The sequence below is a fragment of the Trichosurus vulpecula genome, chromosome 1 (genome assembly GCF_011100635.1).
Source record: "Trichosurus vulpecula isolate mTriVul1 chromosome 1, mTriVul1.pri, whole genome shotgun sequence".
Taxonomy (NCBI): domain Eukaryota; kingdom Metazoa; phylum Chordata; class Mammalia; order Diprotodontia; family Phalangeridae; genus Trichosurus; species Trichosurus vulpecula.
Window position 1 is genome coordinate 397,566,135 of NC_050573.1, and position 19,780 is coordinate 397,585,914.

Consider the following 19,780-nt stretch of genomic DNA (forward strand, 5'->3'; position numbering starts at 1 on the left):
GAAGGATCTCAATGGGCCAGAATGATGGGGCAATTCAAATACGAGTCAACAATAAGATACGGTAATCAATACTATAATAGAGTAGCCAAAAACTTAATACAATACTAGACTTTACTATACCCTGATCAAATCGAATTTGAATTACTATATTTACTCCTAATGGACATTGATAAGTTGTAGTGCTTCCCTGGGAAGGCAGCCATGTCCTAGTAAGATCAGTTGAAGGCATTGGGAATAATGGTTTGCCTGGACAAGTGAAGACTTATAGGCTAAGCTGGGGGCCATGATGGAAGTCCTCAAGTATTTGAAGGGCTATAATGTGAATGAGGGAAACTTGTTTTGATATCCTGGATTGACAGCTGGAGGTGGAGTCAGGAAGACCTGGTTTTCAATCCCACCTCAAACACTATCAAGTCATTTAGTCTCTCTGAGCTCCAGTTTCTTCATCTGTAAAATGAAAATAATGTACCCATCCCAAGGAGCTGTTGAGAGGATACTGTAGGTAAAACATTTTACAGACTTATAGTCTAAATAAATACATCATCATCTTTATGAGCCCCGGACATCTGAAGTACTGGGTGAAATTTGCTTATACTGATCCATGCAGCAATTGAAAAAAAGGGACAGCACTGTATAAAAGAAGGTGCTAATTGTATAACAGACAATAAGTATAAAAGAAACTTGAGCAAGGAAAGATCAGCATGGTTGTCAATCCTCAGGGAAGGTTTCATAGAGGAGAAACAGCTTGAGTGGATCCTTAAGGAGTGGGTAAGATATGAAGAGATGAAAAGAAGGCATTTTCACTTAGAAAAATCCAAACTCACAAAACAGAGACATTATGGGGATGCCCTAAGGAGTTAGGTTCCTATAATGTCTCTGTTTTGTGAGTTTGGATTTTTAAAATAAAGTCTAGCATCTTTTTATGTTATAGTGTTAATGAAGAAAAAAATGAATGAATAACTAGTTCAAGGCCATATGTAATTTTATTGCCAGAGAAATTGCATAAGTAATAAATGCTATAGGTCAGAGAAGGGAGACATTTCTGAGAACCAGAGTGCTCAGAAGAGGTTTTATGGAGGAGGTGGGATTTCCCCTGGGTAGTTTTTGTTTCAAAGGATGAGTAGGATTTGAACAGACAGAGGGTATTGGGGAGGGCATTTTCAGAGAATTGAAAGCACAGAGGGGAAGAGGAGAAAGAGTAAGATTTATTTAGTGAACAGGAAATAAACCAGTTTAGCTGAAGAAAAGGGTTCATGACTATGCCCAAAGGGCTATAAAAATGTGCATATCCTTTGACTCAGCAATACCACTTCTAGGGCTGTATCCCAAAGAATCATAAAAATGGGAAAAGGAGCCACATGTACAAAAATATTTATAGCAGCTCTTTTTGTGGTGGCCAAGAACTTGAAATTGAGGAGATGCCCATCAATTGGGGAATGTGAACAAGTTGTGGCATATGAATGTAATGGAATATTATTGTGCTATAAGAAATGATGAACAGGCACACTTCAGAAAAACCTGGAAAGACTTTTATGAACTGATGCTCAGTGAAGTGAGCAGAACCTGCAGAACACTGTACACGGTAACAGCCACAGTCTGTGATGACTGACTTTGATAGATTTAGCCCTTCTTAGCAATGCAAGGACCTAAAACAATTCCAAAGGACTCATGATAGAAAATGCCGTCTACATCCAGAGAAAGAACTGTAGAGTCTGAATGCAGATCAAAGCAGACTATTTTCTTTTTTTGTTTGTTTTTTTTCTTTCTTATAATTTCTTCCATTTGTTATGATTCTTCCATACAACATAACTAATGTGAAAATATGTTTAATAGGAATGTATATGTAGAGCTTATATCAGATTTCAGGCTGTCTTGGGGAGAGAGTGAGGAGGGAGGTGGAGAAAATTTAAAACTTATGAAGGTAAATGTTGAAAATTAAAAATAAATAATTAATTTTTAAAAAAAGAGAAGGGCTCATGCAGAGCAGTGGTGTCAAACTCAAATAGAAACTGACTACTAATTATACATAGGGATCCCTGCTGGCAGACATCAACTTAGAGAACCACATGTTCTTATTACATGTTTTATTGTATTTTTATTTTTAAAAATATTTTCAAATTACATTTTAATTGGGTTCAGACTAGACTAGGGATTGTTGTGGGCTACATGTAGCTAGCTGTGTGTTTGCCACCTCTGATGCAGAGAACTAGAAGGAGAGAAGGATAGAAAGGAAGGTTGAGGTGGATTTAGGATGAGGAATGCATGCCTTTGGTCTTAAAATTTGGGACCATGGTCTGAAACCATGGGCTGACCCCAAGGGATGTGTCTCCTTCACTTTGGGGTTAGAAATATGGATCAAATTCCACCTTTCTTGTCGCATCCAATCGTGGGACTTGTGTCCAACACAACATCCACTCTTATCACCCAACACTCCCACACTTTGCTCCTTTCCTCAGTTGTGAAAACTTCCACCCTTCGGTGCTGATTATGAATCTCTCAGAGTAGTTTTAGCCTAACCATTCCCCAGGCACCAATAGCCAAGGCTACACAGATGACATTAGGAAAAGTTCCCTCCTCCCCTTCCTCCCACAGCATTATCCCCTCCCACCCATCATCTCCCACATCTACTTCTGGCTTTGGCAAGGATAGATTCTGTGTTCCAGGACAGTGACCGGTAAAAGCTCCATCCTACCTCCTACCTCCTTCCCTTTTCATTTTAAATTCACGGGATAAACAGCAATGGAGAAGATATTATTACATCGTCTCCTCCCTCCCCACTCCTGGTCTCATCCCTCTTCTGAACTTCCCTGTCTTTCTTGAGGGGACCACCACCGTTCCAGTCACTGAGATTCACAACCTCAGCATCATCTTCAATTCCTCACTCTTCCTCACCCCATATATATCCAAATCAGCTGCCAAATCTAGTCTTTCCACATTTCTTCCCCTTCTCTTCACTCATACAGCCACACCCCAGTTCAAACCTTCATTACCTCTCACTTGGACTCTTGCAATGGCCTCCAAATAGTCTTCTTACCTCAGGTCTCTCCAATCTATAATTCATCTTCTCACGAGCTACCAAAATGATTTTTTTAAATTGCAAGTCTAATCACACCAGTCTTCTCTACACCCCAGTGGCTCCCTAGAAACTCTAGGATCCAATATAATTTCATATTTATTTCATCCTCTTTATTTGGATCAAACAACAAGGAGGACACGAAATACAGTAAAGGCTTCCTGTGGTGTTAACCCTGCCCCTTGAAGGTGACGTCTACGCACTGAGTGGGGTGCGCTGGGGTACAAGGAGTTAACAAATATTCTCCCTTTGTCAATCATTTTATTATATAGTTAATTTTCTACCAGACTTAACTGTTTTACCTGTTTCATTTTTTTTTGTATCCCTAGTATCTAACACAGTGCCTGGAATACATTAGGTAAATGCTCTTCGAGAGGTGCCTAGAATAGAAATCAGATTCCTAATTGAAGACAGTCCAGGATCTCCTTACTCTTCACTTTCCTTTGAGTTAAAGTATGGTGTGGGTCTGCTAAATAGAATCCAGATAATCTTCCAGATTACTACTGAGATGTCGTCCATCCGTTGCTGCTGATTTCTGCCCCAAAGTCAGAAAAGGGCTTTGACTATGCTAAAAACTCTTCCTTGGGGAGAGAGGATCTGAATGAGTTCACACATAGCTAGCTGTTATCAAACATTTTCCAAGTGCTGGCATGTATACATTTCATTAATGTACCTAGCATGAACTGCTTTAATTCATGCAAATGTGGGCTACATTTTATTCCTAAGGTCATATTCCTCTCCTTCTGAGTGTCAGGAGACACTTTTGTGCCATTGACACATTCTTTCCCAAGGCGGAGAAAGTCTTATAGAGACAGGACTCCCATGCATGGGATTTGATGCCCCCTGAAAGCTTGGGGTTGGGGGCAGTGCATGGGACTCTCATCGCTCTGTGAGTCTTCCTCACAGGCTTCCTCCTCAGTCGCAGGCCTTATGGAAAAAGAAGAAATAGAGCAAGGTCCACTTTGCTTTTCTGAAAATACCATGTTCTCTGCAGGGGAAGAGGAAACTGTCACTCATTTTCTCCCTCTCTTTATCTGGATCGAATAACAAGGGGGACATAAAGTGGAGTAAACCTTCCTATGGTGAGTTAACTCTGCCCCTTAGAGGTGATGTCTACCCACTAAGAGGGGTGCACTGGGGTATGAGGAGGAAACAAATATTCTCCCTTTGTCAATCATTTTATTATATTATTGATTTTCTACCAGACCTTTATTTCATTGGTACAAGGAATGCCCAGTGAGGAATTCCCTCTACTAATACAGGTGGGAACCTTCTCTGGAAATGACAGTCTTCAAGAGCTTACCAGAGCACCTAGAGGCAGAACTTGAACCCAGGTTTTCCTAACTCTGAGGTTGTCAACCTTATCTCTTTCCCTTGCAGGTCCTGGGCTCTTCCAAAAAGGAAACTAACTTCCTTCCCTACCTTTTGAGAATCTTGGCAGATATAGCCCAAGATAGAATTGCTAGGTGGTGCCATAGTGCCTAGAGTACTGGGCCTGGAGTCAGGAAGACTGCTCTTCCAGAGTTCAAATCTGACCTCAGACACTTAGCAGCTGTGTGACCCTGGGCAAGTGACTTAACCCTGTTTGCCTCAGTTTCCTCATCTGAGTTGGAGAAGGAAATGGCAAACCACTCCAGTATATTTGCCAAGAAAACCCAATATAGTGTCATGTCAGATATAACTGACAAATGACTGATCAACAATAGCCCAAGAGGGGAGGCTTGGATCACAGGAATATCTACATTGGATACTTGTACCGTACTTTACTTTGTTTTTAAAACCTAGAGCTGTCAATGACTCCTTTCTCAACAAGAACTGCTATTTTAAGTCTCTGTCTCCAGGAAACAAACATCAAAATGCAATGTTGTTGGAAGTAACATCTTTTGGGGCTCTCAGAGTGTGGAGGGAGAAGCCTGGTTGAGATTGGAAGGAAAGATGTATAGAAGGGAAGGAGTGGTCTCTAGGAGATGCTGGTAATAAAAACTACCACTGAAATTACATAGTGCTTTCAGGTTTATAAAGTCCTGTCTTCAAAAGATCCCCTGGGGAATGGTAATGGTAGCAGTGGCAGAAGCAGGGCTTTGCTCCAAGGCACTGACATACAGGGCAACATGTTCAGAAGGAGTGGAGTAGAGGGAAGAGTGTCCAGGAGTGATGTTCTTCTCCCTTGGCTATCCCACATGCCATCTCCCAGTACTCTTTCATCTCTTAGTATGACTTCCCCCTTCTCTGCCCCCCAAGGTCCATCATTATAAAACTTCTCCCCTTCAGTCAAAATTTCTAGGGATGGGGGCAGGGGTTGCCCCATCTGTTTGTAAAACTAGGCACTGTGGGCCTTGTGCCTATTTCTCCCTCTCTCCTTCGCATCAACTGCTTTTGCCCCAGGTGAAAAAATTTCCTTCCTACAGCTCTAAGCATCAGGAATGGACATAAAGGTATCTTTTGGGTGATATGGGGGCACTCAGAGAGTTGAAGGAGAGCCTGGATTGGGAATAGAAGGGAAGAAGGAAAGGTTTATGGGGTGGGAGGGCAGGAATTGTTTCTAGTAGCCACTGGTAATAAAAACTACCACTGAAATTAGACAGTCCTTTCAGGTTTACAGTGTTATCTTCAAAACAACCCTTCAAGCCAATAGCTGTAAATATTACTATCCTATTTTGCAATGAGAACATGGAGAGGACTCCCCCCCCACACACACACTTATACACATTGCCCCAAGATGTTCCATAACTTGCTCATGGACACACACATGTCAAGGTGGGTCTTTGGACTCCAAATTCTCTTTCCATTACATGCCGCATTGCCTCTTGGCTCTCACTAGCCCCAGAAGGTGGCAGGGGAAGAGGTTCTTTATGTATCTAGAGTTCCTCTTGTTATCCTTTAGGTTCACTTAGAGGTTTTCTGGAAGGGATTCGGAATCCCTTCCTCGTCCTCCCAATATCTGACGTCTGAGCTTAATCCAACATGTGTATCCTGCTGCTAGTGGCATCTTTGGGTGTCACTCAGAGGACCTGCTGACAGCCACAGCAGGACCAACAGGGGAACATTTCCATAGCTATATAGATCATTATGTTTCTCTTAAGCTCAAAATAAACCATGACTTAACCTTTCAGACAGAACTGAGATGCTTGAGCTGGGCACATGTATTTTCTCAGATGCTGGGAGCCACATAGCTTGCTCTTTACCAAGACAAAACTACATAAAGCCCTCGGTGGTGAATTGTTGGTTGAGCTGAATGCAAAGTCTGTGTGTGCTATAGCCCAAATCTCGTACAATTACATTAGGTATTGGCAATATCTTGACTAATTTTCAGAGACTGAAGACTCCAAACTTTAGCCCCTACCAAGGGAAGGTAAATTAGCATTTAACCAGCAAAGAATTAAGACCTACATTCTTTTGTAACTTTAGTGTATGACACTTTTCATTTGCTGGGGCACAAATAGTCACAAGGGTAAAGTCCTTGCTGACATTTCAATTTATTGTTGTCCATTGTGGCTAATGTTTTTGCCTAAACCAGTTTAAGGGGGATAGTCCTAATAAAAAAGTGAATGTGTACATTGTATATCATTTGAAGTTGTTGGATCAAAACCAGGAAAAAAAGTTTCAAGTTCTTTGTGGGATATTTTTTTAATGTGAACATATTGTTATACTCTGGGTATGTGACATTCTTGCTTAATAGAAACATTTACAAGAACATATACACACAAGTCAACATGGCAAATGAAGTAGATACTTTAAATGCTCAACTTGCACCAGAAATAAAATATATCACAAAAATAAACAGAGGTTATATCCACAGTCATTAATACTTTCTACACAAAATGACAATAAATTAAACCACATTATATGCAGATAGTTCTACTTACATTGGTACAATGCACAGGATGTAGCTTGTGCAGCTTTTGCTTTCTCTCCCTACCAGCCTGAGAGTGGGTGAGTAGGTTTGTATTGTCTTGAGCCCGTCTCTGTGATTAATTTAAGGATGAACATTATCATCCAGAAGAGAAGGAGCCATTAGACATCTACAGTTTCTACCCTGATCCCTCTTGGTTTCACTTACATGCCTTACAAATGGAAACAAGTCAATATTTCCAGGACACATCATGTGGGTATGCAGGCCAAACCTACATGGTTATATCTCCAGGCTTTTTAGGAGGCCTCTTAACCCACTAATGGGAGTAAAACACCTCCTCGGGCAACACTGTTTGATGTGGGCATTGAATGAATAAGCCACTATGTAAAAATCCCAAACCTCCTCATTTCATGCTATCTTCTGCCCACTTTTAATGCTTGTTGTTCCCTAATGAATAAAGAAAAGCTAAATGTAATGCATAGTAATGCTTTACAGTTGACAAAAGGTGTTTCTCTTCCCCCTGTGCCAAGCAACTTAGCTAATTTTAAACAATCAAAGCAGTTTTTAGCTTATTCAAGCTTATCCTAAGATCTATCCAAACACCTGAAACATCAAAGAACTAATAAAATGCAAGGATTTTTATTTCTGATGCTCCATTCATATTGAACCTACTCTGAGTCTTAAGTATCATATCTTAAAATATTCATATTAAAAACATCAGATTGTCTAGACCACTATTTTGCCTTTGATGTAGAATTCATTAGTGGTTAATGAGAAATTTGAACAGAGTCCAATCTAGCACCCTTTGAAAGTCATATTTATACCAGAATCTAGCTTTTGAGCATCTCTCTTACAAGAGACATCTGTGAAGTGTAAGCTTTGAAAGTCAAAGAGCTTGGGGGTTTTTTTCCATATCTAGATAAGACTGATTTATACTACTCCAAAAGTTTGTCTAGAGCTAGCATAAGGATTCCTACAAGACTGGAATATTTTATCTTTTCTTCCTTCAAAAAGTATGCGTGCTTGAGTCACAGGTTTTTACCTGCATAGGCAAGTTGCAGAGGCTACCTTTAATAACACCTGTGAATGGCGTGCAGCCTATGGAAGCCGGCTCTACCACACCCTGCTTCATTAACTGACCCTCCCATGAATACCTGCAACTTTCCCTTTTCCTGGCATTTTTGTAAGTCCTGACATGTCTGTGACTATCTGTCTCACTAGTTTGGCTCACAGGGAGCTATTGATTGGGGATCAGATTGTTGGTGTTAAACTACTTTAAGAGGGTGCTAAAAAGACAAACACTCTGACAAACCATCATTTCTCACTCCCCTCTTCCAACTTCTCACCTCAAACTGAGGAGGTTCATATTTTTCCACCACTTAGCTAAGCAATAGAATTTAGTTCATTATTACTCGGCTCATTAAGTACTGAGCCACAGGCTAAAATAAAAGAAACTACCACAAAACTTTGATTGAACTGCCATTATTTTGCTTGGCAATATTTTAAAATGATTATTTTCACCACTTTCAAGCAATCTATCAATTTGCTCTGTTGCTAAGGAACATTGCTATGCATTTTATTTTAATACAGTAGTGTGCTTTCTGACATTCAATGTATTTGGCACAATTTTCTGTCTCTTTTCTGAGAATATTTCCATGAGTTGTTTGGGTATGCTGATTTAACCAGAAGCCATCAGGCCATGTATTCCCTTCTCTCGAAACGATTTTCAAAGGTCTTGTCTTTGACTGGTTGTAGATTTTCAAGTTAGCTGAATTAACTCTTAAAATCAAATCTCTGTTTTTAGAGCGTAGCAGAATTCATTTATATAAGGACTCTGGGAAAATTACTTCCTTTCTCTGGGTCTCAGTTTCCCCTTGTTTGTAGAATGAGAGAGACGGGGAGGGGTTGTAGTTTGCATCAAATCCATAAAGTCCTTTCCAGTTCAATGATTCTGGGGCATCTATGGCATAAGAAGAGCTTAGATGGGGTGGTGACTGCACAAGCAATGAACCCATGAGTTGGGAAGAAAAGGAAAACAATAAGGAATTCTGAAAGAAATCATGACATTTTGATGGGAAGGGGGAAAAAAAGCCATTCACTGGCAGCCTGGGAAAAGGAAGCCTCCTTCCAACCTCTCCACCCCTTCTAAAAAGAGTCTGAAATGTAAAGAACTGGTTCATGGAATTTGGAAATGAGCTTATGGCTATAGGAAATAGGAGCTGCTGATTCTTAAAGGCAATTTGTTGAAGAGCTGGCAAAAAATCTTTTACCTCCAAGGTAAAAGCACCATCTGAATAGATTGGTGATAGACAACGAAAAAACTTTTTTTCCAAAGCCAAGAATAATTATGTTTATTTTGATCACTATTACTTTTAATCTTTTTGTAGCCAGACTAAAAAATACTAAGAGGTAGTACTTATTTTTTTAAAACATAAAATTTTATAAAAGTGATCTACAAATCCAAATTCCATTTATATTAAAATTTGGAAAAAAAAAGAATACTGATTTTAGAGTATGAGTGCCAATTCTCAGAGACATAAGTGTAACTGTGTGGTTTATCAGTTTTAATTCTAAACCCAAAATCAGAATCTCAAGAGACCTAACTTTGGCTTTTTATGTAACTTTGGGCAAGACATCTGACCTCTCTGTGCTTGTCTTCTTATTTACAAAACAGAGGGGTAGTTCTCTATGGATAAGAGAGAATGGATCAGTCATTTTAATGAGGAAGTAGGTTTTGGTTCAAGAGATCCACTTTAAGAAGCAATTAGAATGATGTGTAGGGATGTAAGACCCTTAACATTTATGACATTTTTTCCCCACATTCTGCACTAGGTTTGGATCATTTTGAGTGCATCAAATTCTCTGTAACTTGTGGCCCAGCTCCTCCAGCAAAATTTTCTTTTAGAGTCTGCTCACATGGTAGAAATTTAAACAGAATTTTTTTTTTTACAAATGATATACAGCAATGGACAACAGCAAAATGATACCTAAAAGTTACTCTGTTAATTCTTTATGTAAAACATCTGTGAATAACCACAACAAAGATGCGCTTGCTCAGGTTCACGGAGATGCCATGGATGTAAAGCTTTCAATCATTTTCATTTTTTGTGAAGCACTAGTTGATAGCTGGTTTTTGCATCAATTTTTATTATTATTTCATTTTTATTATTATTTCAGCATCTAAGCACTCTTAGAACCTACCTTTATTGCCTTCTTTTCAATTTAGTTTTTCTTACATTCAGGAATTCACTGTGAGGGTGAATGTCACAGAGATTTTGAAGCAATTTTATCAGTACATGAAATTAGAAGGTGGAAAAATTTCTTTTCTGTGTCTCCTGGCTACCTTCACCTTATTTAAAAATGAAAGGGGAAAAAAAAAACATCCAAAAAACAATCAACCTATTTGTTTTTGAACAGAGGCAGAAGTCATTGAGGAAAGTGAGCCATGGACTGAGTGACAAAGGATTCAAGTTTTGAGAAGGCATTGTCAGCAATCCACTCTGTGAGCTAAAACATAATCATTATTACTTCAGAAAGAAACTTCCCAGCTTTCTGGGATTTTTACCTCTCCCAAACAAGGAGCTAAAATGGCACCTTGACACCTAAATCTACATGGATTGTGCTAGATATACGCTGAGAGGCCAGGAAAAAATTTGATCGATCAAATTGAAATCCTAATACCATGTCTGGTAGTAAATAAGAATTACTAGAAAAACATAAGGGTTCGTGGGTGTAGTTGGAGGGTCATAGGAGATAATTCCATTCTTGCTCTTACCAGATAACTGTAATGTATTTTTAATGATTACCTTTTTGTATCAGTTGAATTATAGCTTATTATAATCTTTCACTATATTTATGTCAGAGGTGACAAGTACTGATAGGTTTATACCTTAGGTGATAAGCTGTCCTTTAGATGTTGCACTCTGGTGTTAGGTTCTAAGTTGTCCTCCAGAAAGAAAAGTTGCCTTCCTTTATTTATAAAACTTACTTCTACTCCTGTACTTAGAGACATTGATCTTTCGTGTCACTGAGGTAACTTGCTTTCAGCATCTGATTCACTGCTATGCCAACTGTTTGGACTTTAAAGGGGACCCCGGTTCTGCCTCTTCATCATTAAGAGATCAATTCCTATTCAATCAAGGCCAAGGGAAAGGAGAAGAAGAAATATGCTTTTCAGTCTCCAGTATAGCAAGAAACACACTGTTTTGTAGCATTATAGTTTGATGCACTTTCCCATGTTTTATAAATATTTCACTCCTCTCTTATTTTTGAATTTTGAATATGTGTGAAAAAATAGATGTTTCCTAAGAGCAAAAGAAAAAGATAAAAATGTCTAAAATGCTACTGTGGAATAGATTTCCCCTACCCATTAAAAAAGGCTCATAATAGTTTTTTTTCCTGTACAAAACTTCTCATATCTCACTAGTATTTACAATTTATTTTTTTTCCCTGGAAGAGGGGCAGGGAGGAGATTCTCATTTTAGACATGTAGTCAGATTCTTTCAGTACATATTGGCTGAAGGACAAGTCAGTCCTGAACTTCCAAACTGCCTACCAGCTCCAGGGAGTGACACTGTTTTTCCAACCTTTTCATTTCTCATTAAGAGAGTTCTGAATGTTAAAATCATTTTCAAGATTAATCTATAAGTAAAGATACTTTTATACAGGTCGTAAGGCAGCTTTTCAGTTCAAGAAACCACAGCTTTATATCCTTGCTTGACATAGCTGGTAGAGCCATTAAATTCTAGAGACATCAGACCTAAGAACCATAAACATATCCACAGACCCTCTAAGCAATTAAGAATATCTTATAGAATAACACTTCACCCTTATATTTGCTTGTCATGAGATGAAAGGCCATGTGGCATAATGTGATTAGTAAATCATTCCTGAGCTTCTAAAGAAATTTAAGAACAAAATGAGCTAACTTTTTAAAAGAATGAGTTCTTCAAGAGCCCCTCTTTTGTTACACTGATATCTCTCATTCCGTCCATCTTCTTAAAGCATTTGAGGAAGAATGGGAGGGCTTCCCTTATGCCACCGAAAAATGGGATCTGATAGAATCTTCCCTTAACTCCCGATGCTTTCCGATGTTATTTTCTTCCTGCTGGTTTCGTCTCTCAATGGTTATTCTGTATTTCTTCCTTCATGAAAAGAGGGAACAAAGTAAGAAAACCTCGTCTGGTTGCACAGTACTATGGCGTCTCCTACAAAGTATGCCCTAGGGGGACATTTGAGTTTGGGCTGATAAATTAGAAGTGACAGAAAATGAAGCCCTGGTCAGAGATAAAAGTAGAATGCCTGAAGCATTGTGCCCTCATTCAAGAGCCCTAAGTCGAGGAAAACTGAGATGCTTTCTAAAAGCATCAAGGAACAAATCTTCCCCTTTTTCCTTGGGTACTTTGTGGTTTAAAGGATTAAATCTTGTCTGTCCTACCCAAACTCCCAAACCACTGTTACACGCATCAGCTAAGGATCAAAGCAATCGTACAGTCCTTGAACAAACTGGGAGAAAAAATTATTCCCACAAAGTGACACTAAAAATGTAATGTTACCCATTCCTGCAGAATTAGGAGATCCCACACACACACACACACACACACACACATACATACACACATACTCTCTCTCTCTCTCTCTCTCTCTCTCTCTCTCTCTCTCTCTCTCTCTCTCTCTCTCTCCCCCCCTCCCTCCCAGAAATATCATTTATGTTTACATGTAGTAACCCTGGTAATGGTTCCTCATGACCCCTGGAAGTAACGGCTATAAACCAGTAAGTTTTTGCCAGATGGGTTCTCCACTGACTGAGTCTCCTTATTTCATGGGTGGCTTAAAGAAACTACTAGGGAAGCAGGGTAAAAACAAGCCCAGTTTACAGCAGAACTACTCAAAAGTGCAGCTGAATTTGTTCTTTAGAGATTTGGTGGGAAGATAAGTGATTAGCTTCTTTCTCCCCTAGGATTTGGAATGGCTTTGGCTCTGAATCCTTCAATGTACAGCGAGACTGTCTAAAGAAGTACATTGGACAAATGCCCTGAGGGACAGAGAGATGCTATGGAAAGTTCATTGGAATAGGAAACTAGGAGACCTAGGTTAGTATCCTAGATCTCTAACTAGACTGTGTGACCTTTTCTGACTTCCCTTTTCTGAAGCTTAATTTCATTCCTTGGTAAAATAAAGCGGTTAGACAAATGATCTCTAAGGTTCCCTCTAGCTTTATAATATTACTAAAACTACAAATGATACTACTATAAATGATTCTACAGGTATTTAGTAGTATTGTTTCACTTTTTTTAACAGAGGACAGAGAATCACAAAGCAATAGAGTAATGTACCTGGGGAAACAGAAATAAGGAACAGCTTTAACTTAGTGACTCAAGTTCCTTATTAAATGTATCACTATTCATGACTATTGAGTCACAATTGGGGCATGTGCTTTTCTAGTTGTAGTGATGAACTATCAGCTCTCACGCTTGGTCACTCTTATAACCATGGTACGTGTGTGTCTATGCCTAGCTAAAGTTAGGGAAAGAATATTTGCTGCCAGAGGACACAATGCTTAACTAATCAATGTCTCACATAACATCTATCAAGTGCTTTGCAAACCTGAAATCTCTCTATAAAATCTAGTGATTCTGAGCATTTTTACATGGGGATTGAATATATGATTCTACTGTTCTTATTAATATTATTCTCTCATCAACTGAGCTAACCAGCTGCAGACTAAGGGCTCTGATTATTTAGGCTACTGAGCTAACATTTCTTCTAAAGAAGAAAGAAAGGGCCAGCTAGACCATCGGGAATTACACACAGAAGACAAGGGATGTGAACAACAAAAGAGAGGCCACTTTAAATATTATGGAAAGAGCATCTAAAAGGCACTAACCTGAAAAAGTAGAAGGCCATTAACAAGCCAGCTCCTAGTAAGGCCCCCACAACAATTCCTGTGACTGCTGATTCTTCTAGGCCACCTGCTTGAAGAAGAATGAAAGGCTTAGAGTTCAAGGCTTAGTGTTATTTTCCCTCTCGTTCGAAAGTGTTTCCCATCCTTTGTCCTAAGTCAATCTTTCTTTTCTTGTTTGGAAAACTTTCATAGGGAAAATTGAACATTTTTCCTAAGAGGATGTCTACAGAAAAGGGTGAAGAAGAACCAGATAGCTTTGGGTGTTAAAGGCAATGTTTTCTCAGTGTCAAGAGTTTCTGCAAGTTAGATACGATGATCCGTGACCATATTTCCCAAATGTCAACCAAAGCATATTTTACTGATCTACAAAATCTTTGGTATGAAAGCTTCCTACTTTTTAAAATTTATGGGAATATACAAAAGATCTGATTTCATCAGCACAGGAAACTCCAACCTGTTTATGACTTGGTAGATAAATCCTAGGGATCTATCCAACATACACAGAAATTAAATGACTTGCCTAGGGTGTCACAGGTCATAATTAGGAATTTTTGCATATGGAACAAGCAGGATGAAGGATACCTCAGTTGGGAGAGGGTAGACCCATGGAGAAAGAGACTTCAGGAAATCATAAGGTTTCCCTCACCAGAGAAAATAACCAATTATAACTAAGTGCTAAGCACAGTTGTTCCTTCATATTTGCCATCTGAGAATTCTGATTACTTTGAGGTGGAGGTATAATAAATGGTTCCCAGGGTATGCTGGAACCAACTAAAAATGGCTTTGAGCCCATTGTTAAGTTTTCAGTACAAACATTTATATGGGCTTGATTTACTGTCTTATTGATTATCTGGACTTAAGAAAGTGATGATGAAAATGTTAATCATCCAGATTAAATTTAAAAGTGTGTTGTGTATATGGACAGTCGGTTGTTGATCATTTCTCAGCATGCCCCTGGTTATCACCCTTCCAGATTTAGAGGAAGATGACTGAAAATGAGCCTAAAGAGATCTTCCCCCTTCTTAAATAAAATAAAATATCACATGAAAGCTGGTTGGGGCTTTACAGGTCGCCTAGTTCAACTTCTTTATTTAAAAAGGAGGCAAAATCACTTGCCAAAGCTCCGTGAAGATTCATTCAATTCTTACAGAAAGGGAATCAGATGGAGACCCAACCTCCCAGACCATCAGACAAACCAGACACCCAGAATTACTGCCAGAGTATGGACTAGAACACAAGTCTCCCACCTCCTAGTCTAGTGCTCCTTCATTCACAATGATAAAATCAGGCCTTCCTAAGGGGCACAGAAGTGTTAGCTGAGTCCTAACTTAGAAGAAGTTTTACTATAACAAAAATGTTGACTATTTTAGCATCTGTATAATTTTAAGGAGCATATTCACTTGTAGTCATTTGGTAGGCTGATAGTTTTTCTCTGTCGATATATACAAGACTGATTAAAAATCCAAAATTTTAACTTTGAAGCAAATCCAGAAGGTTTCAGGTATTTTTTTAGTCATTTTGACACCTAGTCCTCAGTAGTTAGGAAAGAAAACCCAATTCCAATCTCCAAAAATCTGAATGTTTCCTGGTTGGAAGAGATGGATAAGTCTACTAGGAGCTTCTCCTCAAAAGGGAAGCTAAATACCAAGTACTTAAATACATAAATATTTAAATATACTTAAAATACCCCTAAATACCCAGTACTTAAAGACCTAAATACTTAAATATAGTTAAAATACCCCTAAATACCAAGTTCTTAAAGACAGGGACCTCAATCTACCAGTCTGAATAAGAACTCTCAGTATAAATCACTGACATAGTAACGATGCAACCTTAATAAATATTCGCTATGCCTTTTAAATAAAAGAAAAAAAATTATAGTTTTAAATCTTATATTACTGCCAGCCCAAAAGGAAAATGCAGCTATGTAATTTATAGGAGTACAGGAATCATATATGCTGTTTGTTTTATGTATATGCACTAGTATTGGTGCCAGGGTCATACAGACAACTTAATAAATGCTTTAGGTTGATTATGACAGTTTTTCTCTCTGATTTGTTGTTTTTGGGGTGTGTAGAGAGAAGGAAATGGCATGTAAAGTCACTTAACTTACGTGATTTACAAGGAGAAGAGTTTGTGTGCTCCATAACTCTGGTTTCATCTATTCTCAGTTTTAAAGATCCCCCAGGGTACTTTACATTTGGTCTCATTTCAAAACGACCCAGTTTTCCAAAATAATCACCAATAACCTATAGAAAGACAAAAAAGAAAGTCAAATCCAAAAATAATTTGTTCCCTATGGGGGGAAAATCATACAGCTCTGCATTACTATTTGAAAAAACGTGCTTTAAACTCCTTGCCTGTATCAGTCAGTCAATAAACATTAAGTGCCTACTATGTGTCAGGCACTATACCCAATCCTGAGGATCCAAAGAAAGGCAAAAACAGTCCTTGCCCTTGAGAAGCTTACTGTCTAATGGGGGAGACAACATGTAAACAACAAGCAACTATGTGCAAACAAGATATATACAGGATAAATAAGAATAAACGATAGAAGGAAGGCACTAGCATGAAGAGGGATTAAGAAAGGCTTCCTGTGGAAGGTGGCATTTTAGCTGAGACTTGAAGGAAGCCAGGAAAGCAAAAAGGCAGAGATGAGGAGGAAGTGCATTCTATGGGTGGAAGATAGCTGGTAAAAATGCCTAGACTTGGGAGATGGAGTGTCTTGTTGAAAGCACAGTAAAAGGCTAGTGTTACTAGATCAAAGAGTACATGGGGGTTGGGGAGTATAAGGTGTAAAAAGAATATGATAGCTAACATTTAAATAGCACGTACTATGGGCCAGGCACTGAGCTAAGCACTTCACAATTACTGCCTCATCTGATCCTCACAACAACCCTGCAAGGTAAGGGCTGTTATTATCTTCATTTTACGAAGAGGAAACAGAGGCAGAGTTAAGTGACTGGGCCAGGGTCACACAGACTGAAAAGGGTTGGGTGGCAGGTTATTAAGGGCTCTGAATGCCAAAAAGAGTGCTTTATTTTTGATCCTGGAGGTGATAGGAAGAGCCTGGAGTTTGATGAGTAGAAAGGGTAACACAGTTGGACCCAAACTTTAGGAAAATCCCTTTGACAGTTGAATAGAGGAGCAAGTAGAGTGGGGAGAGACTTGAGACCACAAGACCAACCAGTAGGCTATTGCAATAGTACAGGCAAGAGGAGATGAGGGGTGCCAGTATCAGAGGACTACATGTGTGGCGTGTTGATCCTCTGGATTCCAATTTGCAATTTGATAATTTATCTCTCCAAAAATAGTACATGACGTGTGCATACAAAGAATGTGCTCACCTAAAACCTCAGCAGTTCATTCACCAGAAGATAAGCTTATTTATGAATTGAATATGTATCTCCTTTTTGGATTAGTCTTTTTTTAAAGTTTCTATTTATTTATTTATTTTTAGCATTCATTTTTAAAAATTTTGAATTCCAAATTCTCTCCTTCCCTCACCCACTGAGAAGGCAAGCAATATGATATCAATTACACACTGAAGTCATGCAAAACATATCCCATATTATCCATGTTGCAAACAAAAGCAAGAAAAATTAAGAAAGCAAAAAAAAATTATGCTTCAATCTGCATTCAGGGTTCATCACTTCTCTCTCAGAAAGTGGATAGCATTTTTCATCATGGGTCCTTTGGAAATGACTTATATCACTATCATGATCAGAGTAGCTAAGTCTTTCACAGTTGATCATCTTTACAGTATTGCTGTTAGTGTGTACAATGTTCTGGTTCTGCTCATTTCACTTTGCATCAGTTCATGTAAGTCTTTCCAGGTTTTTCTGAAACCATCCCCCTCATCATTTCTTATAGCACAATAGTATTTCTTCACCATCATACACCACAGCTTGTTCAGCCATTCCCCAATTGAAGGGCATCCTCTGGATTGGTTTAGTCACTTTTTAAAGGGATGACTTTAAACTCAAGATCTGGCATTTTGTAGTGTAATTCATACTTATCAGGATTAGAGGATTGATCATTTCCAAGTAAAGGGTTCTGAGGCTATATTGAAGCCAAGTACTGCCAAAAATCATCTTTATATAGAAGACTCCTGACTGGATTCCATGACAACTTTCCTAGTACCTTCAAGTCAGCTGGCTCTTCTTGTATCCATGACCATTTAGAGCTCCCTACCCTACATGCACTACCCACATGCCCAGACTGAGCTGTCTCTCAAAGTAGCTTTGGTCCCTGGAGAAATTGTGTCCTTTTCTCTCTGAATCCAAGTTTCACCTCAGCCTTAAAATGGAACTACCCCCTTTTCATCCATCCAAATCCCAGCTTACGGGATTCTCTGGATTTGAGGTCCCCCCCAAAAAAGTTTATGGATTAGACTTTCTTCTCACCTGAGAAGGGTTAGAAGGGGCACACAGATCTCTCCTTATCTTTCAACTACTTGCTCTCACAGTTTATTCACTTCTCTATCAAATGGGGACATACTTAGGAAACCCACAACCTCTGTTTCTTGAGGCAAGCTTCCCGCTCTCTGCAGCTCCATTTCAAGTCCTATCATGGAAATGGATTACTGTTTTCAACAACACAAACAGTAATATTTATACTAACACTACTCAGTCAGTTTGTCTTTTGGCACATTAAGGTACATCTCTATTGTTTATTCAGAGAGTCCTCAAAGTTTAACAAGAGAAAAATGCATAGTTCCAGAATATACCTCTTGTCTAGCACACCTTCTTACGCATAAGAACCAAGGCCTGATTCTTCATCTTCTGGGAGTTGTGGTGTGACAAAACAGTAATCCAGCTAGCAGGCCTTGTATTTGGCAGCCTATTTTATCAAACAGGAAAGAAGTTAATTTAGTAAGCTCGGAATTGAGTGAGACTCAGCAAGACTTACATGCTTACCTCTTGGGTACCTGCTTCCGTATCGGTCATTGCAATCACAGAGAAATCACCGTATCTGTCTCCATTGGCATCAATGGACACCTGTCCTGCAATACCTGGAGATGGCATACCAAGAGCTAGAAGTCAGTTACTTAAAATACTTCTCTCCCAAGGAAAATATGAAAAAGAATTGACAGATTTTTTTATAATACAACAAACTAATACCAGCAAAAATCTCATCAGTTTCTTAGGTGTTTTTATTGGCATTTGTAAAGAAATTTTAATTTCATCTGTGTCTACATTTCAGAATTCTTAAAGTTTTTTATTTAAAAATAAAAAGAAATGTGAACCTAATTTGGAAATATATTGGGGGGAGGAGGGGGAGACAGGAATCACTCCAGAAATGAAGAGTGCCAACTGCGAATCCTGCATTAAATCTGTTGAGTGAAAAGTTGATCCTCATTCACAGACCTTATGTTGATGGTGTTTAGGGAAGGTATTAAAAATTATCTCAGATTCTTTGAGTCCAGTGTTAGTATAAAGACCAAGAAGAAGGTAAATATTTCTGGGTCCCTGATACACTACATCACCATTTACTAAATGAGCCAACATGAATTGGGTCTTATGGTTTGATTAAGTTTTGTGAGACATAACTTTTGATATTCATTCATTCATTTAAAAATATTAAGTACATGATATGTTCAAGGCACTGTGCATTGTATAGAATGCCAAGATGATTGAAATTAAGCTCCTTGTCTTCAAAGATGCTAAGATAATGTTGTGCAGAGGATAGTAGTGGGTCTATGATTTCATTGGTAGAAGGAATTCCCAGGTGAAGAAACTTCCTCTACCAGTTCAGACTGGGGCTTTATCTTCAGCTTGTAGTCTCAGTTTGATGCCCAGGGTCCCTGAAAAGTTAAGCAACTTGGCTTCAAGGCCAGATCTGTATTGACTACTCTTCACTGACTCTTGTGTGGAGACAGTGTACGTGAGTAACTATAAAACAAATTAGAATGTGATAAATGCATAAGGAATATACAAATGTTAATGTG

The 19,780-nt window shown here is 38.8% G+C and overlaps 1 protein-coding gene across 2 annotated transcripts in view; it reads right to left on the bottom strand.

Moving 5' to 3' along the window:
* Positions 1 to 6,681: 6,681 nt before the first annotated feature.
* The window catches only part of NPR3 (natriuretic peptide receptor 3), an 87,310-nt gene continuing 74,211 nt past the window's right edge, over positions 6,682 to 19,780 (bottom strand). The window contains exons 5-8 of one of the 2 annotated variants that reach the window (XM_036740999.1): positions 18,750 to 18,844; positions 15,944 to 16,079; positions 13,813 to 13,897; positions 6,682 to 12,070 (exon numbers count right to left, since the gene is read on the bottom strand). In XM_036740999.1, the coding sequence (XP_036596894.1) occupies positions 11,959 to 12,070; positions 13,813 to 13,897; positions 15,944 to 16,079; positions 18,750 to 18,844 (428 nt within the window). In that variant the 3' untranslated portion in view covers positions 6,682 to 11,958. Of the gene's footprint in view, positions 12,071 to 13,812; positions 13,901 to 15,943; positions 16,080 to 18,749; positions 18,845 to 19,780 lie in introns of both variants that reach the window. The other variant, XM_036740998.1, reaches the window with a different exon arrangement.